Source organism: Schistocerca serialis, chromosome 2 (assembly GCF_023864345.2).
Source record: "Schistocerca serialis cubense isolate TAMUIC-IGC-003099 chromosome 2, iqSchSeri2.2, whole genome shotgun sequence".
NCBI lineage: Eukaryota > Metazoa > Arthropoda > Insecta > Orthoptera > Acrididae > Schistocerca > Schistocerca serialis.
The window spans coordinates 401748118-401772698 of NC_064639.1; the positions used below are offsets into that span (position 1 = coordinate 401748118).

At 39.5% G+C, this 24581-nt stretch overlaps 1 protein-coding gene across 6 annotated transcripts in view; it reads left to right on the forward strand.

Annotated features, from left to right (window-relative positions):
- LOC126457236 (nuclear pore complex protein Nup93-like) overlaps window positions 1-24581 on the forward strand; it is a 225671-nt gene that overhangs the window by 12100 nt on the left and 188990 nt on the right. For all 6 annotated transcript variants that reach the window (XM_050093369.1, XM_050093373.1, XM_050093370.1 and 3 more), the window contains one exon: window positions 22083-22211. In XM_050093369.1, coding sequence (XP_049949326.1) covers window positions 22083-22211 — 129 coding nt within the window. The remainder of the gene's footprint in view (window positions 1-22082; window positions 22212-24581) is intronic.

Sequence of the window (24581 nt, forward strand, 5' to 3'; positions counted from 1 at the left end):
TTTAATTAGGATATGGGACACATTCCTAATTTATTAAAATGGCTGATCCTGCATCCCTTCTGAAACGTGAAGGATGTTATTACTTGCCATAGCAGTGTCCTTATTAGCTGAATAGGAAGGACCTTGGAGTGAATGGCAAATCACCATTAGTCTGGGTACTCAAATCCAGACTAATCTGTAGTCACATCCAGTATGGATTCATCTGATGTCACACCACCATTGATAATGTGACCCTGCTAGAGGTTACTATTGTGATCAGGAAACCTGTGCAGTCGTCTCTATTCATGGCCAATGAAGGAATTTTTTAGTTCCTCTTCTACCCTGCAACAGCAAGCAGAAACTGCAAGTGATCATAAAGAGATTGGAGGAATGGATGTACCATATCAGTTTCAGGCTTCCACCAGTCAAGGACTTATCTTCAAAGGCCTTGGGAGCTGCTATTGGACACCTCCAGTTTTATTAAGTCTTTGTGCAATACAGTTTCATTACAGGTTGCAAGGGTATCAGCAAAATCTACACATCAAAATGCCACTGATAGTTTTCATCATTTTGGCATTAGGCTGGATACAGTCTGCACCACCAGCACGAGTCCCATTGCCAGATTGTGCATTGAGACTGGTGGGTCATCATTGCCCATCCAGTTGCAACTCGTGTTGCATTCAGTGTGTAGCTTCTTATCTGATTCACGTTTATTTGCATTTTATAAGTTTGTTCAACTCAACATGAGAATGGCTTTTGTGAGCCTCACGAGTGCCATACAGTTATTTGGGATCTGTGCTGTGCAAGATGTAATGGCATCAGATGTGGAACAAGATTCTAGTCCTTGCTCAGGGGTGGATGTTACTGCCACTCAGGATGCCCAAGAGTTTTTTGGGATACAAAGAGGAGACAACACTGCTTTTTCCTTAGTGTTCAGCTGTGATATTGGGTTGCACGTCACATGTAATGTGTTGCATGTATCACCCTCTAAGTCATCCCTGGCAATTCCTTCCCCCAGTAACTCTTTCCGCTATTGTTATAATGATGTTATTGTGTCTTAGAATGTGTTCTACAATTTTCTCCTCTTGTTTGGATGTGCCTCCAGAGAGATCTGATTTCCTATACTCATCTCAGCCCCTCCTCATGGTAACTCAATCCCTCCAGCTCCTCTTTATCATCCTTTTGTTGCTCCAAATCTCCAGAGATTCTCTTGTTTTACTGGTGGCCAAGTTAACATTTCACTGGAGGCTTCTAAAAACAGCCTCTTGTTTCCATGCAGCAGCTGGCAGGGCAGCAAGCAGTCACATATGTTACAGGGCGTGGCCGTGAGGCTTGCCTCAACTGCAAAATTGAGTGTTATTTTGTGTGCTGTTGAGTCCTGGTTTAATAAAACTTGTTTTAGTAGTATAATTCATGAGTGCATATAATTGAGTATTTATGGCTTGAGCAAAGGGAACACTTGCCTTTATTTCACGAATTACGTTACAAACTAATTTCAAGACTTTAAAATAGATGATGGAGAAACAAAACATAACTTTTCAATTTTGTTAGTATAAAATGTATCATTGGCTTTAAGGTTGCTCTGTGACAAATAAATTGCTTTGTTACATATGTGTTTTGTTTGATGGATCTGGGATTGGAAAAAGAATGGATGTCGGCTTTTGGAGTATGAGAGACAAAAAATCTTGACAGAAAAAACCAGAATTCAAGAAGGCACCTTGAGGATCAAGAGTGTTTTCAGTGGTTGGGTCATGGACAAATTGAACATTTCAATTTCTTAAAGGAGCCAAACTTCTAGCCATAAAACATAAAGCAATTGTGAAACAAAATAGATTTGTAACCGAGAACTTATTCATGTTGTTTGTTTCTTGGGCAAGGAAGAGCTTGTATTCAAAGGACACTGAAGATGAAATTTCCAACAACAAAGGGAATTACCTTGAACTATTGGAACTTTTGTCTAGACAAGAACAGTTTATTTGTGATCACTTGCAGAACACGTTTGGTTTCAGAGGAACGCCAAGCACAATTCAAAACGAATTAATTGTACTGGTTACCAAGATCATTAATGATCCCATTAGAGAAGAATTACAGTCATGTGACTTTGTTGGAGTAAAAGCAGATGAAACCCTGGATATGTCTTGTAAGTGACAAATGAGTATTATTCTCAGGTTTTGTACACAAGATGGTTCAATGGAAAGATTCATTGGCTTTCACAATACTTCTAGTGACAACGCTGCTCAGGATTTTTCAGAAATTGTACTTCGTGCACTCCCATTGGGGAGTTTATGACAAAATAATGAGCCAAACATATGATGGAGCCTCAGTAATGGCACATAAACATGGAGGTGTCAAAAATTTCTTAAACAAAAATGTCTGTGAGCTATATTTTCACACTGTTATGCTCATAAACTTAATCTAGTGCTGTTACATTGTTCTAAAAATATCAAAGCAGTTAGGCTTTCCATTTGCAATCTTCTAGCATTCCATTCATGTCTTTTAGCAAGTCCTCAACGAGAACACAACTCTAGAAAATAAAGGATTGAGATTGCCTCAAACATGTGATACACACCAGAATTTCAGTTCTTGATGTGTTCAGACAACATGTCTTAAATACCACAAGCTGAAAAACATTTTCCAAAATGTCACCACAGATGAAAAAGACAGGGATGCAGAGTCATTCAGCAGTGCTTCTGGCTTGCTTAGCATTCTTAATAAAACTCGGTTCATTTTCTGCTTTGCCTTTACAAAGAAATATTTGTATATGTTTTCCATCTCTATGCACTTCTTAAAAACAAAATTGCATATGATATTGGTATGTGGAATTCTTAAATCAAAATCAACATCAGTTTGTTAAAGCATATGAAATCATAAACTGTGACCTCGTGTATTGAAAGCTGTGACAACAGATTTCACAGTGAAATAAGTGGAAGTGAGCGTGACTTCCATACACATAAGATCTCACCATGAGAGATCTTAGATAGTGTGACACTACAAATAGAAACGTGTTTTGGAACTTGAGAATATTAAGTTTATAGAGTTGCTAGATAAGAATCATTTTGGAAAATGTCTGTCTTTCATTTTACCCTATCTTCCACCTTCCCCAACAATCAGACTTCCCATCTCCTCAGATCTGGTAAGTCTCCCGTGACCTGGGGTTCTGGGTGGCTTTTCGTAACTACACGTTTTTCCAAAACCTCAAGACTCCTTTTCCTTCATCCCTCTTCCTTCCCCTTCAACCCTTCTGCCAGAAGAAAGAACTACTGGCTCCAAAGGGTTGCAAACTGTAATTAATATTTTTTAAGTTTGTGTTTTCCTGCGACCACTTGGGGAGTTGATTTTTGATGTATCCAATTGAATTATATTTTCAAAAATTGATTATTTTTGTTGATAAATGATGGGTTAAGTTCTCACTGCACATTTGCCTTAGAGAGAGGGAAAAAAAACCACCTGGTTAAACAACTGGAAAGTGATTAGAAATTTAAAGATAACAAGATTGATAACTTTGCTACCAAGAAGACTCAGTGCATGGATCTCCTGACGTAAGAAAAGCCTACCCACAATTAATCCATTAGCTTAGCCACTGTATGGTACATTCCAGGAAGTCTCTTGGTATATTTCTTGTGTTTTAGGTGGACCTGATCAGTCTCAGCAGCATCATTTTTGTGCTGTTTCCAGCCTTCTTGATTAGTTGTGCAGGAATATCATCAGTATACATTGCTTTCTTCTCGTTTAGGTCTTTATGAGCTTACTTAAATTCTTCTTGACAATGTCATCATCTCCATTGTCATCTTCATCGCCTTCCTATTTTCCTATTACATCCTATGACAAAGATGCTCTACTGTACAATTCCTCAGTGTATTCTTTCAGTTTCTTCACCATACAGCACTTTTCCCCCCATTTGTTTTCTGCTGTACCTGACCCCCCCCCCCCCCCTTTTTTTTCCCCTTGTGGTGTTAAAAAATTTGTTTGCGATTCTGTAGGATATACCAGTTTGTAATATTTTTTGCTACCTCTCTGCACATTTCCTCAAGAAAGCTTTCGTTTGCTTTCCTGGATTCTCTATTGATTAAGTTCCTAACTTTTCTGTGTTCAGGTTTTCCTTGTTCTTCAGCTGCATTTTTGCATAGTCTTCTGTTTTCAGTAAGGTAAACGACATCTGCTGTTATCCATCTCCTCTTGTTTTTGGTTTAGTTTTCCTAACTCTTTTTTCTGCTGCTTTGTATATATCAGATTTAATTTGTTTCAATTCTTCTTTTACTCCTCTATGCTGGAAATTTTTAGCTAGGTTGCCTGTTTCATGTGCATAATGTTTTGTCAGTCTTACAGTTTTCAGATTTTTTTTGTTGGTCATTTCTTTTTCACTCTCTTTCTCTTTGGACTTATGACTCGGAGTGTACTTTTCATCATGACCAGGCTGTAGCCACTGTCTGTCTCCAGCTGGATAGCTCCTGCAGTCGTTAACTTGGTTTCTGAAACTTTATTTCACTGAATTGTAATGAACCTGGTGTCTCCTTAAATCTCCTGGGGCCTTCCAGGTGTTCTCAGCTTATTATGTTAAGGAAGTGTATTTGTAACAATTGATTTGTGCCTCAAGTGGAATTCAATCAGGTGGACTCCTCTTTGGTGGGCTCCTCTTTCACTACTTCCCCTCTTCTGGTACTTCACCCACACTCTCACCCCAGTCCCCTCAGAGATTCAGGTTTTCATCTATCTCAACGTACCGAATTCTTCATACATTTTGGTAACTACTGCATCCTCTTCTTTGGACATTGTGTCATGTACACTTGTATTACTAAAACACCCTCTGGTTTAACTTCAAGTTTGAGTAGTATTATCCTAGAGTCGTACTGCACACTTGAAATGTGAACCAGTGTTTTTGACATCGCTTCAACTTCTCCCACTACCAGTTTGTGTTGCTCGGCTCTGGTGTGAATGACTGTATTCTCCAGATCAGAAGTTTGGTGATTGGACCCGTCTCATCTTGGGTATGTCAGTGATTTTGATTTACAGTCACTCAGTTTAAAGTTTTAGATTCCTTAGCTTGCTGCATTATTCTGACATTCCAGGTGGTTGTTTTAAAATTGGAACTGTTTTCCTTCACATTGTCTGTATCTTTTGCAGTTCCTGCCTGTAGATCAGATTGGGAGACTAGCTGAGCTCCAAAAAATTTTACTATAGATACTGACATGGCTTACTGCTGATGCTTGGGCTATCTGTGTATCTTTGATGTAGGGGTCTCACCTTGCTTTCCATGTCCTATGCCGTTGACCATCAGTTGGTTCTTCCACCTCTGGAAATGGTTTCTCATTTCTTGGACAAAAAGATCCCCTTTCAACAAAGGCTTGGTTGATGACTTATCCCAGTCATCCTTCAGTCCCTGTCTACATTATCTGACACACGAAGTGACTTCCTCCAGTACTTTAGAGAGCAACTATGCATCTAGTGCAGGTAAACAGCAGAAGAATCTGCACATTCCATCCTGTCCTCTATCTTCAGCATCGAGTGAAAGAAGTGATAATCCACTGGGTACCTGTACAATTGGTAATCCATGGCAAAGAACTGAGACATGTTATGGTTGGTAATATCATCTTCCCAGTTATGGTGTAACTTCTCCATTCAATTGATTGGGATGTAGTCATCCAGAACTGTTGGGAAGATGGGTCCAATAGCCAAGTTCTGTAGTTACTTTTATAGACCTTCATATGTAACTTTTCCTGTCACTAGCTGGACTCTATATAGACAGTACTGAAATATTGTTAGTAGAGAGGCTAAGTATGATTTCAAAACATATGTAGGCGAAAACAAAATAAAAGGCAATACAGAATGAGCATATCAAGAAATTAAGAGTCAATTCTTTGAGAATAATTAAGCCTTAAACTAAGACACAAGACAAAGAGGGCAGTGTATTTCCAGAAGAAGAAGCAGTACACAAAGAGTGAAAGAGGTATAGAGAGGAACTGCATTATGGTAAAGATTTTAATGAAAATGTTTTTAAAGAAATGGATTACATTGACAAAAATGAGCTGCTTCTACCAATGTTAGGGAAAGAATATGAAGAGAGCATTAAAGAGCTGAGAGTGCATAAATCTGCAGCATCTGCTTGCATCTTCACAAAATTATTGAAGTCACTCAGAGAAGAAGTTAGAGATGTTATTTCAGATGATAAACATCACAGACGTGAAAAGAGAAATACCAATGATTCTGAGCAGAAACACATGATATGCATTTTGTAGACCAGCAACAAGAAGAAATGTGAACAGCATAGAACAATCAGCCTCATATTACTCCTTCTAGCTACCGCCCCATCTCTCTTACCAGCTGCATTTGCAAGGTGATGAAACATATGATTTATGCCTGGCTGGTATGGTGGCTAGAGTCTCGCAATTTACTGATGAATGCACAGTGTGGATTTTGAGCACGGTGTTCTGCAGTTCACCATCTAGTAACTTTGTCCACCTATGTCAAGAATGGTTTTCCGTGGAAATTCCAGACAGTGGGCATGTTTTTTTTATTTGGAGGAGGCCTACACCTGGTGGGAACGGGCATCTTCCATACTCTTTACATGTGGGGCTTCCTTGGCCACCTGCCCTGTTTTCTTCAGGAAGTTTTAAAAGACAGAGTTTTCAAGAAACATGTGGGTTCTGCCGTGTTGGACACCTTTATCCACATAAAAAAACTGTCTGTATGAATTTCTGGCGGCGCAAATGGTTTCTCCCACCATCTTTACATCTTGGGCGTGTTGCCCTTCCATTCGTTGAAACTACGAAATTCCTGAGGCTCATGCTTGATGATAGGAAACTTTCTTCATCCTCCCATGTGTCTTACCTGGCAGCCCACTGTACGCGGTTCCTTGGTGTCCTACTTGTCCTCAGTGGTACTTCCTGGGGGTGCTGATCGAACCACCCTCCTCCGTTTGTACCAGACCCTTGTCTGTTTGAAACTAGACTATATATGCTTTGTTTATGTGTTTGCACGTCCATCTCTCTTACACCTTCTCAACACTATCCACCATTGTGGCATCTGTTTAGTCATTGGTGCCTTTTACATTAGCCTGGATGAGTGTCTGTGTGCTGAAGGTGCTGAATTACCAATGCCCTACTGCCGTGACTTTCTCCTCGGCAGGTATGCATGCCGTTTGTCCGCCATGCATGCCCACCCATCCTATGCCACCTCCTACAATGATTCCTTTGATCACCAGTGTGGGGTGCGTCCCTCTTCTGTTACCTCCTGGATCTGCTTTCGGCACTTGCTACAGCGGCTTAACTTCACACTACTTGCATCTTTCCTGGTGGGTGAGAACCCTTCACCACCTTGGCTTCATGAAATGGCCGGCCCATGTTAACCTTGGCCTTCATTCGCTTCCCAAGGACGCTACTCCGGCCTCGCTCTATCACCTTCAGTTTCACGAACTTCGTATGAAACATTGCGATAGTACTTTGTATGCACTGGTGGGTCTCAGATTGACCGGAGGAGGAGGGGGGGGGGGGGTGGTCAGATGTGCCTTCGTCATTGGCGCCCATCACCCATGTCTTTCGATATCGGCTTCGAGCACACTGCTCGGTATTGACAGCCAAACTCTTTGCCCTGTATCAGGCCACGGAGTACATCCGGCAACACCGCCTTTTCAGTTGTGTCCTCTGCTCTGACTCACTCAACGCCCTGCAAAGTCTATGTGCGCTGCACACCACCCATCCCTTAGTGCAGCAGGTCCAGGAAACTGTCACTTGCTCACTCTTGGTGGAGCCATTGCAATGTTTCTGTGGGTTCCTGGTCATGTTAGTCTGCCAGGAAATGAGGCTGCTGATGCTGTTGCCAAGGCTGCAGTCCTCGTACCTCAGCCCGCCAGTTCCTGTATTCCCTCTGATGATCTCTGTGTTGCCATCTGTCAGGAGGTGGTGTCCCTTTGGCCTTGCCAATGGTCCTCCCTTTATGGGAATAAGCTCCGGCTTATTACGGCTCTCCCAGCAGCTTGGACAACCTCCTCTTGGCCTTTCCGTCACTATGAGGTCATTTTAACTAGGCTGCATATTGGGCACTGCCTTTTTAGCAATCGTCTTTTGATAAGTTGGGCTACCCCACCACTTTGTACACATTGTGCCCAAGTTTTAACTGTCCACCAATTCCTGACAGAATGCCCATTTTTTAACAGTTTATGTTCCCACTTGGATTTGCTGTCGGAGTTATCGGCCGTTTTAGCAAATGACGAGCGGGATGTCAACTGCATTTTACTTTTTATCCACCAAAGCAATGTGGCGAAGGCCATTTAATTTTTAGTTTTGGACCTCCCTTTCTGTATGGTGTCTTTTTTTGCCCTTTCTCCACATGCTTGTTTTTAGCTGTCTTCTCTTACGTCAGTTGAGACTGATGTATAGTCATTCTTTAACTCCTCTCTGTCTTCGTGGTCTATAGTTTCGACTTGGGCATGTATGACCCCAGTTGTTCTTTGCGCCCTAAAGCAAAACGGCTGATATTACATGTCTCAAAAATACTAACCGACATTATCCATTGTTGCATGGAGGAGGAAGTAGAAGACTGTGACAATGTGAACAGTTTGGGATTTGAAGGAACTCTGGAGCACAAGAGGCAGTACTTAATTTACAATTAAATATAGAGCAATCCTTAAGACTCTACTCGTCAATCTGGGTAGCCTTCATAAACATGAGAACATTTTGATAATATTAATTGGAACAAATTGTTCAGAGAGTTGAAGATTGCAGGAATAGACTTCAGGGACAAAAGAATAATCTTGCAGCTCTGTGAGAATCAGAACACTGTATAGGGCACGAGGGACCACAGGTTAACCACGAGAGGTCCCTGAAACCACCTATATGAGGTCTGTTTCAAAAATTCTGGAACGTTTGTAATTCAGTGCCAATGGTGTGCTAGATTGAAATCCGGTTGGCGTCCTGGCACGTGCCTGTGTTTGGTGTGAAACTGTTGAAAGTTTCATTGTAGTACATCTGTTAATTATTGTTCACTGCTGTACTGAATACAATGTTGTGTCACACAGTTTGTGAATTTTGAGATTGCAGAGTTAGAGGAACAATGCGTCTGCATTAAATTTTGCATCAGACTCAAGAAAATCTTTACAGAGACACACCAAATGATGAAGGAAGCCTATGGTGGTGAGTGCTTAAGTCCTACTTGGTGTTATGAATGATTCACACGGTTTAAAAATGTCCCGATGGAAGCTAAAGATGACCCTCGTTGAGGATGCCCTTTGACGTCTACCAATAATGCTCATATCAGTAACGTCAATGAAATTGTGTGTGCCAATCGAAGACTGAGAAATTGCAGAATAATGTAACAATTCAGTTGAATCATGTCATGCTGACACAGCATCTTGGAATGCATAGTGTTGCCGCCAAGTTACTCCCACTGCTCATGACTCAAGACCAGAAAGACCTTCACCTCACAATATGTGAGGAGTATTTGGAGCGCGCAAATGAGAATAAGGTGCTCCGTAAGAAAATTATAACTGGTGATGAGACGTTGATCTACAGTTATGATGTTGACACTGGGGTTCAGTCTTCACTATTGGTTGGGAAAGGTTCTCGGAGACCAACAAAAGCTTGTCGGATCAGCTCAGATCAGGTCAAATGTCAAAGCCATGCTGATAATTTTCTTTGACTTTGAGGGACTAGTTCATCCTGAATTCGTGTGCCACAGGGACAAACTGTTAATCGATGGTACTGTTGGGATGTGCTGCGACGCCTGCGAGAAAATGTGAGAAGGAAATGGCCTGACATGTGGCAAGAAAGTTTATGGTTCTTGCATTACAATAACGCACCCACACATTCGTCCCTGTTGGTGCATGAGTATTGCACAAAAAACGAAATCACTGTGCTGCCTCATCGTTCAAACTCTCCAGATCTGGCCCCTGTGGACTTTGGAAATAAAATAAAAAGTAAAAAATGCCATTGAAAGGACGAAGATTTGCAACAAGAGACAAGATAAAAGAAAATTCACAGATGGCACTTTGCCCGCTCCAGCAATAGGCATACCAAGACTACTTCAGAAAGTGAAAGTGACATCGGAAATGGTGTATCGGTTGAGGAGGAGAGTAGATCAAAGGTGACCATGCACAATAAGTAAAAGGTAAGAGTAGAAAAGTTTTATGAACGAGTTCCAGAATTTTTTGAATCGATCTTATATTGTGGTGTAGGTGTACGTATCTCACCCAGCAGTGTATTTCTCCTTATATACAAGAGTACTGAAATTAATCCCACATATCCAAATGATGTAGTGTAGTGGTTAAGTTGCTTGGCTGGTGAGCTGAAAGTTGTGTGTTCGAATCTGTTGGCTGCCATCTACTTTTTTATTTTACATCTTTAAGAAATGGGTGGGACCATTATTTTTATTCAGTTAATTGATTTAAATAATATATATCTCTTTTTCATCCCTAATCCAGACAAATAAGTACACGTGTGACTGCGTCTGCTACCAATATGTTCCAGTTGCTATGCATTAAAACAGATTTTTCTGGGTCTTCTACTTCAGCTTCTGTTGGTAATAGGCAGGTAAGGTGGAGTGTTTTGGATAGCTCTTGGGCTAGGGATCATTTGTATTTTCAGTAGAAGGCTCACCTTACTGTAACTATCCTACAATACAGGATCAAAGTTTGAATATTACACACTTCCTCCAGCTAAGGCAAATGGAGCAAATGGGCTGGTACTTTCTGCATGGATGTGGTCTATGATGTGCCTTATAGAGCTTAGGGTCATTCCACACCAAGTGGTCTAAAACTGAAAAAAGTTCCCACCATCATGGTCTCCAATTTTCGTCAAATTTTAACTGTAGCTTTAGTCAAGTGTTGAAGTAAGTTTCCCAAGATTTCAGGCCTCTAGCTGCAATAGCTGCTGATCTAGACCCCCTTGTCTGAAGTGTACTTAGTCCGTGTGCATGCAACATAAAAAAAATGTCATATTTGGAGTCTAATAAAATCGAAACTAATTCATAAGAATGGTTAGTAAGATGCGACCCTGCACAGTTTTTTTTGCTGATTCCAACGAAATTATGTATAACATTACTCATGCAAACCCCGGTCAAATAACTCGACTCAAAGTATACTTCAAAATTTGTCGTGACACAACGCGACAAATTTTGACCAATATTAAGACTGCAATGATTTCCTTGCAGTTGAAGATATGGACTTGAACTTTTGGCCAAGCTTCATGCTTGTGCTAGACATAATGCAGCCGGATTTGCAATGATCCAGGCCATATGGTCGCCCTGCAGTATCTCTTCAAATTAGGCAGTGTCAGCACAAACGGTAAAATTTACCAAAGTTTCAAGCCAATTACTAAAAAATAGTTGGCCTGAATCTGCTTGTGAATAGTATCACCTAAAAGAGAAACTCTTGCTCTACAAGACTGACATTTGTTTTTTTTGCAACGCGACCATTAAGTACTCATTAACTCACATCAAAGTTGTTATATTTTGTATGCGCGATGCACTAATTTTTCTTCATTTCTAGGAATTTGAATCTTAATAGTCGCTTAGAATTACTGATATAATTGGATATTTCATTCGTGTTTTATTCAGTGATTGGCCAGTGAGAGATGTCAGAAGTTAATGAAGAAGAAGAATCGTTGGCCCCCTGTTCAATTGGAAAAGATGCTGCTGCATCGAAGTGCCATGTTATCTTCTATGCTAAGAAGACTGGATTCAAAGCGTTTAGTGATTTCACAGAATGTGACCAGAAATTGCTTGTTTCGCGTTCAGAAGCCAAACTTGACGAAAATTCCATCATTTGCTTCCACCATGAAGCCGTCTTCCTACATGAATATCAAGCGATGCAAAAGAAATGTTGCAATCCATTCAAGAAGAGGAATCACAATGTAAAAGCTGGACTTAGACTGCTTGATAATGAAACAGCTGCCAAACTTTGCCTGTTAAAGAAAAAAGAAGTGATTGATATAAAACCTGGTCAGAAGCTTTGCCCTCGCTGCATGTCGGCACTGAACCAAAAGCTAGAAGATTCATCATCACTATCAACCCAATCTGAACAAGATTTCACAACGGATGAAACTGAACCAGCCATCAACAAAAGTTTATCATTTATTGGTGCTTCACCATTGAAAAGAAGACAACTAAGTAAAAGAGATAAGCAAAGCTATGCAAAAAGAAAGATCTTGGATGCACAAAGTTTAATTGGGAATCAAATTGCTGCTGCTGTAGGAATCAATTACGATGAACAGCCAAGTTCAAGTAAAAGTCGCCCATGCAATAATTGTGCAGATCTTGATAATCTTATAGAAGAGTTGAAAGAAAAATGTAAAGTGTCAAATCGTAGGACAAAAGTTCAAATATTGACCTTGGTTCCAAGAAGCTGGACAATTAAAGATACGACAACAGCATTTAATGTATCAGAAAGAATGGTAAAGCAAGCGAGAAAACTGAAGAATGAGCAAGGTGTTCTAGCTTTTCCAGCAAATCGGCAAGGAAGGAAGCTTTCAGATGAAGTTGTTCAGAAAGTACATGACTTTTTTCAAGATGACGAATTCAGCAGACTTTGTCCAGGGAAGAAAGACTGTGTGCCTGTGAGAATTTCAGGAACAAAGGTGTACAAGCAAAAGCGGTTGTTGCTTTGCAATTTGAAGGAAATGTACGTGTCTTATCAGAAGCAAAATGGACCAGAAATTGGCTTCTCAAAGTTTTGCGAGCTTAGACCAAAATGGTGTGTTACAGTTGGCTCTGCTGGAATGCACTCAGTTTGTGTCTGTACAATACACCAAAATGTCAAGCTTATGCTCACTGGTGCATCAATCAATGAAGACTACAAGGAAATTCTTAGCAAAGCTGTTTGCAGCTTGGAAAACAAGGATTGTATGCTTCATCGTTGTGAAAACTGCCCTGGTCCAGAAGGTGTAGAAGCAGTTATTGCAACATATTTTGAAGATAATGACCCTGAAGAACTGATTGAGTACAAACAATGGATTCATACCGACAGGGATACTTTAGAAACAAAGCAGCTTTCAACAGAAGAGTATGTTGAAGATATTGCAGCAAAAATTTGGAACCTGTCTTGTCATCACTACATTGCCAAGCATCAAAGCCAGCACCTGAAAGCTCTCAAAACTGATTTGAAAGAAGGCGAATTCATAATACTAATGGATTTTGCTGAAAACTATTCATTTATTGTTCAAGATGCAGTGCAAGGCTTTCACTGGGAAAACAGTCAAGCAACAGTTCATCCATTTGTAGTCTACTACTGTGAAAACGAAGAGGTGCAATGTGTGAATCTTTGTGTTATTAGTGACTGCCTTCGACACGATACGATTACTGTCCATGTTTACATTGGAAAAGTAATCAATTACCTGAAGATGCAATTTTCCAAAATAAGCCACATCCACTACTTCAGTGATGGTTCAGCTGCACAATATAAGAATTTCAAGAATTTTCTCAACTTATGCTATCACAAAGAAGATTTTGAAATAACAGCAGAATGGAATTTCTTTGGAACAAGCCATGGAAAGTCGCCTTGTGATGGCATTGGAGGCACAACAAAACGGTTGGCAGCAAGAGCAAGTTTGCAACGTCCATATGAAAACCAGATTCTAACACCCAAAGATCTTTTCAACTTCTGCAATGATAATATCAATGGAATCAAATTCTTTTTCATCAGCAAAGAGGAAGTTGAAGAAGAAAAAGCTTCTCAAGAAGAAAGATTCCTGCAAGGGCACACTCTAGCTGGCACAAGAGAAAACCACCATTTTTTGCCCATTGATATGACGACAATTAAGGTCAGTAGAGTTTCTAATGATGCGACATCTTTTTTGGCCAAAATTAGTGCTGCTGAAGTAGTAGTTCAAGTCATGGATCTTCAGCCTGGGCAGTATGTTGCTTGCATTTATGAAAAGAAATGGTGGATTGGAAACATCGTTGAAATCTCAGTCGAACAGAAAGATGCTTTCATAAGCTTTATGCATCCTCATGGTCCTGCAAGTTCATTTTATTGGCCCTTAAGACGTGATACTTGCTGGATTCCAGAACAACTTATCATTGGTGTTATTCCAGCTCCATCAGTGACATCATCTGGTCGGCAATACAGTTTTCCTGAAAGCATTCTCTTGCAAATCAACGATGCTTCCAGAATGATGAAGTAACTGAGGAAGACAGGCTTGGGAACCTGCATAAAGAAACCCACAATCAGGCTTGGGATCCTGTGGTAAAGACACCCTGTAATCAGGCTTGGGAACCTGCAGTAAAGATACCCACCCGTGGCTGTTACTGCATGGCTATCGGGCGTGGCCCCTATGGCGATGGGGATGCTGGTTTTATTGTGATAACCAGTAATGGCTCAGCCATCATGGACCAACGCAGGGCACTGCGCACACAAAATATAAGATACTTTGACCTGAGTAAATAAGCACTTAATGGAAGCGTTGCAAAAGAAAAATATATCCATCTCGTAGAGCAAGAGTTTCTCTTTCAGATGATACTATTCACAATTAAATCCAGGCTGACTATTTTGTAGTAATGGGCTTTGAACTTTGGTAAATAAAGCCATTTGCGCTGACACTGCCAAATTTGAAGAGATTTTGCAAGGCGACTATAAAGCCTGGGTAGTTGGAAATCCAGCTGTATTATGTCCAGCACAAAGATAAGACTTGGTAAAAAGTTCAAGTCCATATCTTTATCTGCAAGGAAATTATTGCAGTCTGAATATTGGTCAAAATTTGTCGCATTAAGTCACGACAGAATTAGGGGTACACTTTGAGTCGACTTGTTTGACCGGATTTTGCATCAGTAATCTTATAATTAATTTCGTTTGAATCAGCACAAAAAACTGTACAGGGTCTCATCTTACTAACCATTCTTATGAATTGGTTTCAATTTTATGAGACCCCAAAAATGGCATTTTGTCTGATGTCGCGCGCATGCGAACTTACTACCCTTCAGACAAGGGGGTGTAGATCAGCAAGTATTGCAGCTAGAGGCTTGAAATCTTGAGAAACTTAATTTAGCACTTGACTAGTGCTACAGATAAAATTTGAAGAAAATTGGAGACATGATGGTGGGAAGGTTTAGACCACTTGGCATGGAATGACCCCTTATAGAGGTGCAGTGTAGTTCGTGAGCAGTTGCGTAGAAAATTTGGAAAAAAAGCATTTCTCACTTTTTTCTCCCCTGTCTGCAGCAGATATCGGACTAACTAAACACAGTGAATTGCTCAAATGTCACTGTTATATTCTCAAGACATTTATCTAGAAGTTGCATCTTCCACTTTTGAAAAATCTATATCCATTATTGAGAATCGCCCCAAAAACACCGTTTCTGGGTACCAAACCTGAGCTACGGATTCCAAGGTGGGTGTGCACGGCATGTCTTGTCCTTATCATCAGAAGGGTTTTGGGAACCCCATGTAGTACTGAAGGACATGCAAAATTTTTGTGCACATAAAATATGGTCTGAGGTGTAAGATTAGTTTTGAGTTATTCCAATTTCACATTAGTAAAGTATGAAAATTTTACTGTTCCATAAAGTTCTTTCATATGAGTAACGTGCCCTGCTGTAGCAGGGAAAAGAAGGGAACCAGTGGAAAAATTATCCTATTGGAGCACAAACAATGTGAATATGTTCCTGTTTATTTAAAAACTCTAACTAAAAAGTGGGATACCAGCTGCCTCATTCTACCTCTCTCAGCACCTTTAAAAATTTTGACATATGAACATATTCATACTTTTTTACACTGAGAGAGGAGACAGTGGCAATGAAAAAGAGACAGAAGAGTAATGAAACTGAAAGATAGTAGACTGTGATTGTGGTTTAGAAAGAATGAAGGAGAAATTGGCAGTTTGGGACAAAGAGAGGGAAATAATGAAACACAGCTTACAGTGACAGAATTGCATTAGGAAAAGAGAGAAGGAGACAGTGTCAGTGGGAGAGAAATAAAGAGAAAGAGAAAATGGGATTGGGGGGAAGAATCAGTGATAATGAGAGACAGAGTCTATGATGATGGCAGTGAGAAAGAAAGTGATGTCGAGAAGAAACCTCAAAAGTGGGAAGGAATGAATGAGATAGTAGCAGTAAGAGAGAGAGAGAGCAAGAGAAGGAAAGTGACAGTCAGATGAGATGGAGTAGTAGTAGTAGTAGTAGTAGTAAACAAAGGAAACTATGGCTGTGAGACGGGGGACATTGACAGAGAAACAAAGAGATAACGACAATGAATTGAGGTGAATCGGTGAATGATAATGGGCAAGTAGGAGTGGATGGATCTGAGCAATTTATGGCAATGAACTAGTGGGTGTGGCAAGTTACAGTTAGGGGAGATAGTGGGAATAAGAGGTGAGTTGCATTTTAAGAAGAGGGCAAATATTTCCATGCCAAGGTTTTTGGTAAAATTATTAAAGATGCTGAGGGGGGTAGAATATGGCAGCTGACTCACCACTTTTCAGTCAGTCTTCCAGAAAAGGAGAATATTCACCCTTTGTGTGCTACGATAGGAGCATTTTTCTACTGATACTTTCGGGAAAGAACTTCTGACCCTTAAATTTATCAGATTTCATTAAAGCTTTTAATGATGTTGCAAGTGTTTGTTTTATGTCCTAACTTCTGCCATTGTCAGTTATTTTGTTCCCCAAATAACACTTGTCTTCTACTTTCGGTGTCTTGTTTTGTAACATAATTTTCTTAGCGTCACTTGTTTTAATCTGACTACATTTATTACATTCGTTTTACTTGTGTTGATGTTTTTCTTACGACCTCTTCACAAGAAACTGTACAGGTTCTTTGCAGTCTTTTGAAGGAGTTCCAGTGACATTGGCAAACATTGAACTTTAATTCTTTTTCCAAATTTCTCCTTGGTTCCCTGTACTGCTTGCTTGATATACAGATTGAATAACATGGGGGAAAGGGCTGCAAACCTGTCTCACACACTTCTCAGTTGCTGCCTACCATTCATATCCTTTACCTCGTAACTGTAGTCTGGCTTCCGTAAGTCATAGATAACCTTTTGCTCTCTGTATTTTATTCCTGCTGCTTTCAGAATTTCAAAGAATGTGTTTCAGTCAACTGTGTCAAAGCCTTTCTTTATAGATGTATGTTTGCGTTTTATATAATTTATTTTCTATTACTCTGTAAATAGTTGTGTAAGGGTAATGACCTACTCACTTCTATATGCCCTTAAACTGAGCCAGCAACAAATTCTTATTATTTATTCAGCTGGTTTCACTATGTTCGAGTTTACTACTTCATTATCAGCAAATACTCTTCTGGTTTCCCTTTTTTTTTCTCTTACTACCAATAGCAATGAGAATATTCTTGTTACTTCCAGTACCATCACCGATAGCTCGGTTCCTAATGGTAAATTATGAAAATTCATAAACTTTCAAATGCTGTACCAACTAGTGCAGAATAGGAAGATTATTGAAATACAGTACACTCTTGACTTTTCAACCTAATGTGACAGAAGGTCAAGTTGGATAGGCAGGAGTTCTATAAATTACCACTTTCAACCCCAGCCATACTGTTCAAAACACCCCATTTTTATACCAAAACCCAAGTTTATTATCATTTTCTCGCTTACTACATAATAAACACCAGTTATAAGCTTTGTGGTGTACATACTGTGTCCTTCAAAAATTATTACAGGAAACATAAAATGATCTGCATTGTAAAGTATGAATTTGCAATTATACACATGTGAAAAGCCAAAAAGTTGAAACTTATAGGTTTGAGATTTTAATAAATGACTGTGTCCCTCTTTTAGCCCTGTTCCAAGCTGCAATATCCCTCTGTTTATGCAAAAAAAGGGGGGGCAATTAGCTGGCATTGCTTCCTCTTGCTCACTAATGTATTGCAGCACTGCCTCACTGGTCTTGAACCCTTCAGAATGTCCAATGAGATTTCTCCTGTCATCTGAGGTTGCCTCCTCCTCCTCCTCCTCCTCCTCCTCCTCCTCCTGCATTACTTCATCATGTGTTACTTCCTCCTGCATTACCATTTCCACAATACTACTGTCAGTTAGTTCATCAACCTAATCATTTGCCATTAAATCTGTGACTTCCTCTGCACTGACAGCCTCACAGCTCGGTACATTTTTTGGGCAATGAAACAATATCATATTTCCATTTTTGACTTCAGTTTCACATGTGTAAGTTAAAATGTCCACCTGCATGGTCTAAAAGAATTTTCAAAGACTTTACGAGTGATATGTTTGGAATATCTTCCCATGCTTCAGCCAACCACCTTAAGACACCTAGTAAGTCAATCATCTTCGGAATCGTTATATGGAGTACCCATTATCATCAGCTACTGATATCAAAGAACTGATCAGCCAATGGCAATATTGTTTAGCATTTCAAGGATGCCCTGGTCGATTTGCTGACAAACAGCAATCACATTTTGTGGCAGAAATAATACTTTGATATCTCTGTGTGTGAGTTTGTCACTTGCAGGATGGGAAGGTGATTTCTGTGACTTCCCTATAAAGGAATCTAAGCTTGTGGTTGCTAGTTACATTATTGCAGGCAAGTATGGTAACTTGATCCTTACTTTTCTTGTATCTGGATGCCGCAGCTTCCTTTTCTGAAGTAAGCTTTTTGTAGGGAGCATCTTGTAACCCAGACCACTCTCATCGCAATTGTACAACTATTCACCAGGAATTCCCTCATCGTCAGTTAACTTCAACAGATAGTCTTTAAACAAGTGGCACGGCCTTTTTGTCAGTGGCTAAAGCCCAATGCTTACATTTCAAAACTGTCTTCCTTACTTTTATTCCACTTCCACTAGCTTGGGAAGCACACCACTTTTCAGTTTCTGCTCGAATTTTCTTCCAGTCTCCAACAGTACTATTTATTCCACTAACTGCAAAGCAATAATTTTGGCTGCTACTCCAGAATCCAGTCGTATTTCAGCACTTAGTTCCTGACCCATAGTTATTACAAGTTTTTTTTATGTTTATCACCCAGTTCAGACTTTTTATTAAAAGCACAAAAGGCCACACCAAACAACAATTTAACAACACACACACTTTGGACGTCTGTTATGCAGTCAAAGAAACAAAGAGCACAAGGTTGCCAGTATTGTTTCGAAGTGCTGGAAGAGGGCTTCTAAAAACCATTTGTTGAAGAGTGGTTCTGGTAATTTATTCAGAATTAACAATACAGTGTGTACCTTATAAATGTGACTGTGGACAAAAGATGCATAATATATTTTGAAAGGCCACGTAGCAGTATAGCCAGCACCCCCTTGCTAAAGCTTTGGAAAAGTACAGTGTATACAAAGAAATTAATCCTCATTTTACCACAGAGAAGTAAGATTATTATGATATTAATTAAGTAGACCAGATAGTCACAATCCGGGTAGTTGAGTCTATTGTATATGCAAAACATTAAATACATTCAGCAACAACATGACATGTTGATGACTTTAAAATACTGATATACAATATGTATTGATGACTACTGTTGCTGGCACTTTGAATTAATGCTGGGAATTCTGGGGGTATGCAGTGTGAAGCTCTATGAAGACAAGTCACAACCTGCATCTGTGGATCTTTGCTCTGCTTACAGGCATACTCAAGCTAAGAATTTAAACTGTTTGTAACAGTTGTTCTACAACTGTTGATCAGTTACCTAAGAAAGACTGAGAAATGGCTGTCAGATTAGTAGCACAGTTTTTCTCTGTGCAATAGTGGAAAGATTTACATAGTTTGCAAATGACTGTGAACATCTGTCTACTGTATTCTAATGCTTCAGTGCACTGCAAAGGTGTAATGTAAATCTTTGAGTACACTCCTCCATATGCCAGCCGGTCTCTTTGATCAATAAACAGAATGTTGATGCTTATGGAAATTGGTAGAGGAAGACCGCTTTGTGCTATGTAATCAGATTGAATAATACTTGAATCTGTCTGCAGCTGGAATCCACATCATTCTGGCAAATCAGATCATTTTGAAGTGATCTGTGTGGATGACATGCTGCTTGGAAAACAGAGTAAACAGGAGAATGTGTGTTGTGATGCAAAGGAATGTTAAAAATAGTTAACTTAATGTATCTTGCTATATGAATAAGAACCATTATTTCAAACAACAAAATATGATATTATTAAAAAGTAAAGGCAGCATCAAGCTGAAGGATGAACACCATAGTGCTCTACTAGGTGTTGTCCTACTGGAGGTGGTATGCCCTTGCCTTCCTCTGTCCTTCAAACTGACTGACCTAGACAGTTAAGGGGCCTACAGTGTAATGTGGGCTCTGAACTGTGGTGCGACTCTGCATGTTTCAACATGAAAAGTCTCCCAAAAATTGAGAACAGGAAGCTGTCACTTAACACTTTTACTAACACACAATTTGAAAGGACTTCGCACAAAATTGATCTGATGGATGAATCAAAAAGGGAAACAAAATTCTTTTCAATATTCAGCCAAATGTTAACTTCCTCTTGAAGTGCCCAGATCCAGAGAACAAGATTTGTCAGTTTCTAGCAGGAAACTCCAACAATACTGGGAAAGGAGGGGGGGGGGCAGGTGAAGTCATTGTTCTACCTTGGTTCTGAGCTAAAGCTCGTGTCCAGTACGGGATATGAAAATTTGTCCAAATCAATAGTCACCAGTGAAAACTTCCGAAAGTGTCACGCTGAGCAGGAACCATCCCCAAAAGAGTGAAGTTGAAGGCAAACAGCTAGTGGTGGACAGTGTGGAAGCAGCGGCGGTGACTTTGGAAATAAACATCAGTCTTTAGCGGGTATATAATCTGCCCATTTCAGCCAGAGCACAGTCCTAAATCCTGGCCAGGCAGATGGCTACAACTTTCATATTGGCTAATTTCCTTCTTGGGGGATGTATAATGTAGTCCAGTCAGCGTGCGCCGCTGGCTGGTGTACTCGTCGATTGCCATCTTGGTGTGGCCATTAGTATTACCCTCTGATGGCCTGCTGGCCAACTCCTTGTTGTGGTCTGAAGGTTGGCTGCTGGTAGTGTGGAGTCGTGGGAGTTGAAATGCTGCGGCTTGTAGATAGTCGGCTGTCAGTGCTTTATCGCGGGCACACCACAGCACATCTTAACAAACATCGGCAGAAGTGAACAATGTTCTAACCATTTCCAAAACATTATACAAAAATGGATTCATCACTGCCAGTAGTTACCCATAAACATATCATCAACCAAACGTGGGTAAAACTCTACAAAGAACCAAGTTCTTGATAATGATGGTGCTTTTCTTGCTTCTGAAACTGCATTTATTTGAAGAAGAGAATGATGGTGTGTGTGGTGGTTTTTTTTTTTTTTTTTTTACTGAGGGCAGTGCAAATGTGGGGCTATAGTCACTCAGTAGTGATACTTAGAATAGGCTTCCTTCACCACAAGAATGCTTGAGGCACTCAGACTAACACTGAGACGTGACAGTTGGCTCCTTCGCCATGAAAAACGCTCTGTCACATAGATAAAATATTTTAATTACTGTTTAGGTGCAGCACTCTTTATTAGTTGTTAACAAACTAATTATAGCTGTGAATTTACACCATGCGAGCATGCCGTGTTCCCCGAATTGAAGTTTCCGTTGAGAGTAGGATGACTCCCTTCCCGCAGCAAAAAAATTAAGCAGTTGTGGGATGCTGGATGTGTCCAGCTAGCTGCTGGAAAGCACTGGGACAAAGCAGATAGTGTGATTTTAAAGACTGATGAGAGACAATGAAGCTGATAGAGATTAGTATGCAAAAGTATTGTTTGTACAATGGCAAGTAGCACTGTTACACTTAATGAAAAGTCATCATGGAACCATAGTGATTAGTTAAGAGTTTGTGCTAGACTGAAATATTAACACGCACATCTTTTCCGTGGACTGTGTTCTGTCCTCTAACATCCTAGAGATGGTAATACATACTTTATAAGGAAAAACATTTCATCTCAATGTACCTGCCATTAAAAATATTTGAATGGAAGTTTCATATGTTGCACTGTCTATAAAAGTAGCCACTTAGATGATTCAGTCATATTTTTAAGCTATAATAGGAAGTTCATATTTTTATTTTCCATCTTCACTGAAATTGACGACTAGATAAACTCGTTTGTTCCTGTTGTTCATATGTGCAGTTTTTGGGTTTTAGGGATTTCTTAATGCTACTTGTTTTTATACTGTTCTAACTCGTACATGTTTCAGTGTGCTTACAACACTGAGAAGATGATGTGGGAAGACATAGAGAAAAGATGGAGGGAGGAAAAACAAAAACTTTTCAGCTCTTTGCTGTGTGCATCAGATGAATATTTGGATTTCTCAGTAAGAGCAGAGGTAAGTTATATATTTTTTGAAATTCAACACATCAAGACATGTCCTGTGTGAATTAAGGTCTTGACAAAACAGAGTAAAGTTTTCAATTTTTAAAATGTTAGTTCCATTTTTAATCATAACTCTTACAGAATATGACTCAAATCCCAGCCTTGTATTTTGGGGTCATAAAAAAGTAAAGATATAAGGGAGATGGTAAAAGTAAAGAGAACAACTTAAATTGTAGATGGGTTTTTCACATTTACAAAACTAGTTAGAGGAGAAAAAAGTGGTATGTGACTGAAAGTGGTATGTGACTGATAAATATCGTAGGACTGACCCAGGCTCAAACCTCAGAACTTCTATCCTTAATTCATTACGTACCCCTGTGATCAGTCACACACATTAGTGGAAGTGTAAGCTGTCTCAGATATCTCTGTGAACTCTCCTAACACCTGATTTTGCTCCAATTTATTTTTATTAGTACTCAGTTTTTTGCTTCTACTTTTCCTGATGTGCCATATGACATTTTCCTGGTGAAGGAACTTTTTCAGATTCCAAAAGCTGTGCTTAACATTTGTCGGTGGTTTTTGTATGTTAACTTGACAGCCTTGCTCCAATTATCGATAAGAAACCACTCGGTTTCCTTTGTCAAACATTATGACACTTTTTTTATGGTTCTATAACCAGTCATCAGATTTTTTTTTGTCATTTATCTTCTTCCACCTCAGTGATTTATTAATAGCAAATTGCTACACTGCATTGTGGTATGGAATCCACATTAAATTGTGGGTGTCCATCTAACTGATTGGGTATGCCAGTTAACAGGTCACAGGAAGTCAAAAGCATACCACCTTCAGTAGGACCATGCTTAGTAAAGCAATGTGGTGTTCAAACCATACTTCAGATTGATAGCAGTCATATCTTTCAAATTTTCACTGCTCGTTAGGTACCACATACATTTTGTTATATAACTGAAATAAATTGTGTAGAGTCCATAGTGCTGAAGTACATAGCACAGCTTTTACTACTCTGGTGTGCAAAACTTAAGGAAGAAAGTAGCTTTCACTTGATGGGTCATTGCAAAGTAACGAAGCTCTTTGAAATTTGGACCATACAGAAGTTGTGCTACAGTATAGTACAGTGCAGAAGGTAACAAAGAAATATGCAATGAGGCGAACATAAATGATACTTTCATTCAAGGACAATAATTACACGGAAGTTCCCTGGACATTACAAAAGGCAGGACATCATTCTTAATAGTCTATAAAAAGGGGGCTATCACAGACATAAATAACTACCGGTCAATCTCTTTGACTTCAACACTTGGCAAGCTGCTTGAAAGAATAATTCTAGATGAAATGGAATCCTCCTCCTGTAAATACGAACTATTGAACAAAACACAACATGGGTTTTGAAAAGGACGATCTACAATAACAGCATTAGCACCTTTTTTCCGTGAACTACTGAACAGGCTGGATGAAGGAAACTAAGTTATAGGGACTTTCCTAGGTCTGTCTAAAGCATTCGATTCTGTGAATCATGCAATCCTGTTATCCAAGTTAGAAAATTATGGGATAAGAGGAGTAGCTCTAAAATTAGGCCTACTAAGTTCTTATCTCTGTGATAGAAGACAGTGCACAAAACTAAATTATAAGAATGAAAGTAAGATCCAAACAGTAAAGTCAGCATACAGAACTCTCAATTGTGGAGTTCCCCAAGGAAGTATACTTGGACCATTCTTGTTTATAGTATATATTAATGATATAACACAGCCACAAAACTCCAAACTAGTGAACTATGCTGATGATACATCTTTTTATTAGCTGAGGCTGTACAGAGTGGGCAGCATTCCAAAGCAACAAAGAGAACTTTGAAATGATCACAGAATATCTAACAGTGAATAAGCTTACACTGAATAAGGACAAGACTGTAGTAATAAAGTTCTTGCTACATTTTAATAATACTCGTACTCAATCACTTTCTACAGTTGAAACATCTGACAAACATAAGTTTTTAGGCATATTGATTGACGAACATCTCACTTGGAAAGACCATATTGGCTCCACCTGTAAAAAGGTTTCTAGTAATATTTACTTACTAAAACGTCTTGCAAATATAATAGCTCCCCTTGTCCTTCAACAAGTGTATTATGGGTTAATACATTCACATCTGCAATATGGGATTGAGGTCTGGGGTGGGGCACCCACTATGTGTATGGATCGCATTTTCAGGCTTCAAAAGAGAGCCGTTAGGATTATTGCTAATATAAGCAAACGGCAGTCCTGTAGGGACTATTTCAAAAATTATAAATTACTGACTGTGTACTCTTTGTATGTATTTAAGACCATAATGCTTGTAAAAGAGGACGAGGAAAATAGTGTAAAGCACAGT